Below are 377 nucleotides of genomic sequence, written 5' to 3' on the forward strand. Positions count from 1 at the left end.
GCAGCCCCTCCTTCAGGAAAGCCTCGTCCCCGTGCACAGGGAGCCTCGGCATCGAAATGAAAGGGTTATCGAAGTGGATGAGTCCCTGGCGCGCCACGAGGGAGATGTCGCGAAGGGACATCGCGGAGATGTCACCGTCTCGCGCCTCAACCCGCGCCTCCTCCGCCGCCTCCGCGCGGACGTCCCTCGTCACGCTCTCCACGCTGAGGGAGGAGACGGGATGATAGGGTTTTAAGGTCTAGGGTTTATTTCTAAGGGAGGAGAGAGGATTGGTAGGGTTTTTTAAGGGAGGAGAGGAATAATATTTTTTTTTAAGGTTTAGGGTTTATTTTTAAGGGGGGGGGGGTTAGTTGCTTGTTAGTTGGGATTCTTACACA

General features: G+C 54.9%; 1 protein-coding gene across 1 annotated transcript in view; it reads right to left on the reverse strand.

Annotated features, from left to right (window-relative positions):
- LOC119589011 (delta-sarcoglycan-like) overlaps positions 1–377 on the reverse strand; it is a gene marked incomplete at its 5' end in the record, with an annotated part of 9,922 nt that overhangs the window by 6,395 nt on the left and 3,150 nt on the right. The window contains 1 exon segment of the mRNA XM_037937604.1: positions 1–203. Within this exon segment, the coding sequence (XP_037793532.1) occupies positions 1–203 (203 nt within the window).

Source organism: Penaeus monodon, chromosome 24 (genome assembly GCF_015228065.2).
Source record: "Penaeus monodon isolate SGIC_2016 chromosome 24, NSTDA_Pmon_1, whole genome shotgun sequence".
NCBI lineage: Eukaryota > Metazoa > Arthropoda > Malacostraca > Decapoda > Penaeidae > Penaeus > Penaeus monodon.